The sequence below is a fragment of the Rhagoletis pomonella genome, unplaced genomic scaffold (assembly GCF_013731165.1).
Source record: "Rhagoletis pomonella isolate Grant_MI unplaced genomic scaffold, Rhpom_1.0 Rhpom_scaffold_00007, whole genome shotgun sequence".
In the NCBI taxonomy this organism is placed as follows: domain Eukaryota; kingdom Metazoa; phylum Arthropoda; class Insecta; order Diptera; family Tephritidae; genus Rhagoletis; species Rhagoletis pomonella.
The window spans coordinates 63,022,955-63,029,968 of NW_023458561.1; the positions used below are offsets into that span (position 1 = coordinate 63,022,955).

The 7,014-nt window shown below is 36.3% G+C and overlaps 1 protein-coding gene across 2 annotated transcripts in view; it reads left to right on the forward strand.

Annotated features, from left to right (window-relative positions):
- The window catches only part of LOC118743306 (coronin-1C-A), a 22,380-nt gene extending 15,818 nt beyond the window's left edge, over positions 1-6,562 (forward strand). Inside the window, exons 2-6 of one of the 2 annotated variants that reach the window (XM_036475898.1) lie at positions 1,216-1,482; positions 1,548-1,961; positions 2,047-2,340; positions 4,119-4,331; positions 4,400-6,562. In XM_036475898.1, the coding sequence (XP_036331791.1) occupies positions 1,216-1,482; positions 1,548-1,961; positions 2,047-2,340; positions 4,119-4,331; positions 4,400-4,681 (1,470 nt within the window). In that variant the 3' untranslated portion in view covers positions 4,682-6,562. The remainder of the gene's footprint in view (positions 1-1,215; positions 1,483-1,547; positions 1,962-2,046; positions 2,341-4,118; positions 4,332-4,399) is intronic. The other variant, XM_036475899.1, reaches the window with a different exon arrangement.
- Positions 6,563-7,014: the final 452 nt, after the last annotated feature.

Consider the following 7,014-nt stretch of genomic DNA (forward strand, 5'->3'; position numbering starts at 1 on the left):
AAACGCTGAAGATTTTAAAATACTCGTACGCATGTACACAAAAAGAAACAAACAAAAAAAAAAACTAGAGAAAGCAAAGAGGTGGATAAAAAAAGTGTGTGCGCATAGAAAATAAACTACACTCGTCGTATGTTGTTTGTTGTGCTGTGCTGGGTGAAATTAGGAAATGAGGTTGACAAAGCGTCATCATACGCGGACAGACAAGTTATTTATGCATACGGTATTAATGCGAACACAGGCATGTATGGCCACTGAAACTTGCTATGGCTACTGCTACTGTCATGACTATTTTTTTGACGGACGTGCGCGGGTGTAGCCATCTAAATAATTAATTTGGCACTCGTATGCAAAAATAGAATAGTTTTCGCTTCAGCTGTTTTAAAAATTTTGCTTTCGTTTATTTTATTATTTATTTATTTTGCGCACTTATGTATGTTCGGTGGCGGATAAATAAATAGGGATGCGGCAGTTTAAGAAGTTTTGGTTATTTTTATTTTCTTTATTTAATGTTAATTATTTTTTTTATGAATGTATAGCTCAGTTTGTAACAAAAACCATGTAAGTCTGAATTTTAAACTTTATACAAAAATTGGGAAAATTCGACATAGCTTTTTGATCCGAATTAACAAAAAAAAAAAAAAAAAAATTATATGCAGTTTAGTAGCCAATAAAATTTTAGTATAATAAAGTGTGAAGAAGCTAGTTGATTTTCGGCAATCTTCTTTTGCTAATGGTGTCACGCATTTTCTTCCATTCAAAGTATGTTGACATTGTTTTTATGGAGGAAAAAGCACAATGCAAGCAAAAAAAAATCCATCGGTAAGTCCCAGCTACTTCAAACTTGCACTTTAATTTAAGGGGCAACAAAACTGCATACCAGGATTTTTTTAATTCTGAATAAAAAGTTTGAAATTTCGATGAGCATTTGTTGAAATTCGTCGAATTTTTATGAAACTTGTACAAAGTTTAAAATTTGACTTAAATGGTTGTTGTTAGATAGTGAGATAGGCTGTTATACAAAAAACAAATAAAAAATAACAGCCAACACTTGTGTAAAATTTCGCGACCCCACTTGATCGCCCGCCACCGTACATTTAGTACTTCTGACTGAATGTAGCATATTTGTGCATATATACGTATTTTCTGTTTGTCTGCATTCGTGTGACAACTTATTTTAAAGTGAGTTTATTTTTCTTTCTATTTTGACACTTTCAGGTTGGTCGCATAGCTGCCGATCACCCATTGGTGGGTGGCCATAAAGGACCCGTGCTGGATATTGCCTGGTGTCCGCACAATGATAATGTTATTGCCTCTGGTTCTGAGGATTGTGTGGTTAAAGTTTGGCAAATACCCGATGGTGGTCTGTCGCGTACACTTACCGAGCCAGTCGTGGATTTGGTGTTCCATCAACGTCGTGTCGGACTTGTGCTGTGGCATCCGTCTGCGCTGAACGTGTTGCTGACAGCGGGCTCTGATAATCAGGTAGGCATGGCGAAATTTTGACCACCAATTAACAAAACTTTGAAAATAAAAATATTTTTCTAAAGGTTGTCATTTGGAATGTGGGCACCGGCGAAATACTCGTTCATATCGACTCCCATCCGGATGTTGTATATAGCGCTTGCTTCAATTGGGACGGCTCAAAGTTGGTAACCACCTGCAAGGATAAAAAGATTCGCATCTATGACCCCCGTACCGGTGAAATAGATAGCGAAGCACTTTGTCATGAAGGCTCGAAGGCGACACGCGCCATCTTCCTGCGTCATGGACTCATCTTCACCACCGGTTTCAATCGTTCATCGGAACGTCAGTACTCGTTGCGCGCGCCAGATGCACTCAATGAACCCATTGTTATGGTCGAATTGGACACATCGAACGGTGTGATGTTCCCACTCTACGATGCAGACACGAATTTAATTTTCCTGTGCGGTAAAGGTGATTCAGTCATACGTTATTTTGAGGTAATTACAATGAGTTTGTTACACTTTAATTTCTTTGAATTTGCGTTATATGTACATATGTATGCATATTGTGATTGCTCTTCAGATAACGCCGGAGCCACCGTTCGTGCACTACATCAACACATTTCAAACGCCAGATCCACAACGTGGTATTGGTATGATGCCAAAGCGTGGCTGCGATGTCACAACCTGCGAAATTGCCAAATTTTACCGGCTGAATAATAACGGTTTGTGTCAGGTGATCTCGATGACAGTGCCGCGTAAATCGGATCTCTTCCAAGAGGATTTATATCCAGATACATTGGCTGAAGATGCGGCACAAACGGCTGAAGAATGGATCGCTGGAAATGATGTGGATCCACTAACATTTTCGCTAAAAGTAAGTGTATCGGGTGCGGAGTGTGCCATTGAATGCTATGAAAAATTGGAATACATTGTCGGTGCTGGATTGTTAAACGACCTAGTCCACTGCGAGAGGGTAAATTCCTTTTCGGGCACAATCACGTTTAAAGTGTTGCTACTAGTTACAACTAGTTATAATTGCATATCTGATGTTTGCAGGAGCCAGCTTTCGATTTGAAGAAAAAAAACTATAGTCATACAATACAACCCAAAGCTGGTATCATTTGGTTAGCTCAATGCCAGCGAAATCAACTTAAATCGCACTTTTTCTTGATCGGCCTTCACAAATTAAATTCCATTCTGCGGTTACTTCGCAAATAAAGAAGATGTTGTTAGTACAGTTGGAGTTTAATGCTCTTCTCCAAAAGAAGTATTACGACTCCACCGCCGATCAAGAGTTTAAGTAGCAACTTTATAAATAGCTTGCCATTTGTCTAAAATCAGCAGTAAAGTTTTGTTTGAAAAAATTGTCAAACTCAACAATTTCTAAAAGGGATTGCAGGAGCAATTACACGTTACATGTAAAGTGACTTTCGAAGGCAGTTTTTATTTCAGGAGGTCGAACTTTCCGTACTAATTTTGGTCTGTTTACATGTTAAATGCACTCTCAACTAGAAATTTGTTGCTTATAACAGAATTACTTACCTGGAAAATTTGTTAAAAATGCACTAAACAGCCACTAATTGTCGAATGCATTACATAATTCATATCAGGAGAATAAATTAATTGCAATTATTTTTTTTAATATGTGATGCAATATTCGCCAAGAATCGCGTCACATGGCAACACTGGATTCGTTAACCCACTTGCATTGCTCCGTCTAAAGGCATTTTTACATATATAACTGTATGTAGATTGCTCGGTGTATTCTAGGGACTGAGTGTTAATGATTCCGTTCAGCCCTCCAACTTCTTAATGTAGTTAAAAAAAAAAAAATATAAATCCGGATCATTGGCATATTTTCTTGAATTTCGTTTCCGTGTTTATTCCGTTACTATCTTTTCATTATATATTTTCCCAAATATCTGATCTTTACACACAATATGACGCCTGAAAATCTGTATTCCAATTTTGAACTTTGATAAAATTTTGTTATTCATAGTTTTGGTTCTTTTAATGGCTGCATACTTTGGCTTGACATGTTTGGAAAACTACCTTTAATAACATTACATATATGCATTTGCCTAATTTTTTAAATTTTGCAAGAGTTTTGTTTGGATGTTACTTCAAAATGTTTTTAACTATGTGCCAGTACATTTGCGCTTTCCATTCAAACACTTAACAGATACCATGTGATTAAAGCATAAACCAGAAGACACAACTTTTCTTTATAAAAAACATAAACATAAACTAAATAGCCAATATTCATATATACGAAAGTGGCTTTAAGAGCCGCCACTCAACATAACATATTCCATATAACACATCTTCATATAGTTTTGGGCACTAAAAACCTGGAAATCTGTAAAAAAAAAAAACCTTATAATTAAAATATAATAAAATCAAATGCATCATTTCACATACGCATTCATACATACAAAAACATACATACATACATATGTACATCAACAGGGCAATTCTCAAAACGCATGCCATTCAAACAAAACAATCCACCCAACATTCTACATTACGGTTCATCCCCATCGCTAACACGCACGTTGTGCGGCGTCGTTGTGTTTTCGTTGTGTTCCTTGTTATTTTTCAATTTTCCGCTCCCATAGCGGGCGGAACAGTATTACTAAATCACTCAAATAGGATCGTGTCTCTATTGTACAGGGTGGCTATGTCTCACAATCGGCCAGCAAGTCGCTGTCAGTGTCGAAGAAAGCGAATATCCTCAACAAAGCTTCGGCGGGTACCTCGAAGAGTGCGACCAGTGCATCGATTGGAGGGGGCAATCATGCTACATCGATTAACAACAATGCATCGAGCGCGTCCGGCGGTGGCGGCGTGGTTAGTGGGGTCAGCGTAAGTATAAATAAATAATAAATGTATTGCATTTTTAATACAAACAAACTTTCGAACTACATTTTAAGGAAAGGGATCTGCGTGATATCACCGATGAAATACGCAAGCTAAAGGCGATCATTGTGAAGCATGAGAATCGTATACGCGCGCTGGAAGCGGCTGTGCGCGCGCAAGAGGCCGACGATGTCGATGCACGACCAGCGGCGGCAGCAGTCTCAGCCGGCAACGGCAACTCCTCTTCGTCGAAGGCGGCAACCGAGGGCGGCGGCGCGCAAAAAGAAAGCAACGACAATAGCAGTGCCAACGATCAGAGTCACCCGACCACCGCGAACGACGATGAATTTAATTAAATTTATATATATGCTTATTTTTAATTAAACTTGCTCCGCGACGCTTTATCGATTCAAAATATGTTTCGTTTGTATTAAAATTAATATTATATTTTATCGTTTTTAATTTATTTTAAAATAATACTTGTAGCTTTTCCACCTTTTAATTTTACATTATATAAAAAAACAAAACCAGAAAGAAACATTTTCATTGTTACATTTTTAAATAAACTCAATAAAATATTGTTTGTAAATTGTCCACATACACACACACACACACATAAGAACACACACACACCCTTTTAAGAATTACATTTATGCTTTAGTTAGACGCAAAATATCGCAAATAACAAAAATTTAAAACAAGAAAATGTTAAGGAAAACTTATTAGAAAAATCGTTAAAAGTTGTTGTCTGTAAATCAAACAACTGAAAATAAAGCAAATCGATAATTTGTATATTACCATTGTAAAAGAGTAGTTTAAATCGTAAAAATATTTATTTTCCACACCAGCACACAGCACACAGCACACACACACAAAAGAAATCATTTTGTGACTGATATAATGAAATTTTCACAGAGTTTTAAAGGTTCAAAACTTTTTGCATTGCTAGCTGGCTTATAAGCTCTGAAGGAAAAGTTCTGAAATGATACGATGTAGTTATCTTTATTACATTGATTGAGTACGCAGAATTGTATACCTTCTAATCAGTTTCATTATAGTGTATTTTAAAAGTGATTTCGTAAGGACAAGCATATTGGCTATTATGACAGCAATCGCATGATACCACAGAATAAACAATATTCAGAAAGAGCACGTCTACTTGCGTTGAAATCTAAATTTATGGCGGGTTAGAGTAGAACTCCACAAAATTTGTCTCGGCGTCTACTACTTTTCAGGCTTTCGCACTTTATTCAGCTATACGCTTTATATTGCGGCTGGAGCGCTGAAGGCAATAAGGCTTGGTATAGACTTCTACCCTTAGGAAGACAGGCTACGCCAAAGCGGTTGTACCTCCCCTTACTTCAGCAATGTGTTCACTTGGCCATTGCTCGTAGCTGTCGTGAATTTCGTGTTCTATAGCCGCCTACGATTCGCCGACCACTTACCAAGTAACGAATCGAACAGCACATTAATCAAAACCGAGGCATTGCTTTAAAAACCCTGAACGAGCTTAACAGCTATAGTCGCTAAGCGAGCATGTTATTTACAGTGGGCGAGTTGCTATGTTTTCTGCCCTGTCCAAGATCTTCATGCTAACTTCTTTACTCTGCTTCGGTCGTAATATTACGATCAGCGAAGAAATTTTAATTTTTACGTCTTGTTTTTTTTTATACGTTGCTTATACTGAGATCATACACAACTCGCGTAAGCCCGTGCATGTGTAAAAAATGCACACAATGCAGAACTTGTGATGAACCGGTGTACAGCATCTAACGCAATAAACTATTGCAAAATTGTCCATTGGGGTTTCATGAAAGGAAATTATTTCAGACTGACCTAACCGACCACCCAAACCTGGCGCAATCTAAAACAAATGTTTATTGGCTAACACGATATTTTTGTATTTTCGTAAATAAACATATTATGTAGTTACCGTTAATTGTTAGTAACTTTATATAGATAAGTATGTGTTTTTTTTGCTCCCGCCGTTACTGCCTTTGAAAGCTCACAAATTTTCGCGTTGTATAAAAAAAAAAAAACAATCTATAAAAGTTATAAACATGTATTCAAAGTCAGTTGTTGCTGCTCACATAAAGATAAATATTTTTGGTATTCGTTTACACGCTGCTGTTTTAACAAATATATGTATATGTGTATGTAAATGCGATGATCGAGTAATTGAGGAATAAACAAGTAATTTTTAGCAAAAGAAAACCGACTTCAACTCTCATATAAAAAAAAATATATATATATATATATATATCTCATGATCCACTGATCGCATCTTAACCATATTAGTATGGGACCACCTCTGAGACACTACCTTTCCGATGCAAAAAGAATTATCGAAATCTTTCAATCATAATAATACATAAAAATAAAATAAAATTAAAAAAAATAAATAAAAAATATTCCGACGAACTGATAACCTTCTCCTTTTTTGGAAGTCGGTTAAAAAGGGTAGTACGCGAAATTTCTTCATTCAAAAAAAATTAAATTAATTTTTTTCTCTAATATTTATAATTTTAGTATTGGTTACAATAACTGGCTTGCAGTCTTCAATTATTTGCCCATGCTCTTAACAACAAAATTAAAAAAAAAAAACTCACTAGAACGAATGATTAAACATTCTAAAAAAATTCAAAGGCACACGTTCTTCAAAAGTGTATCAATTCAAAGTTCTCCGTTT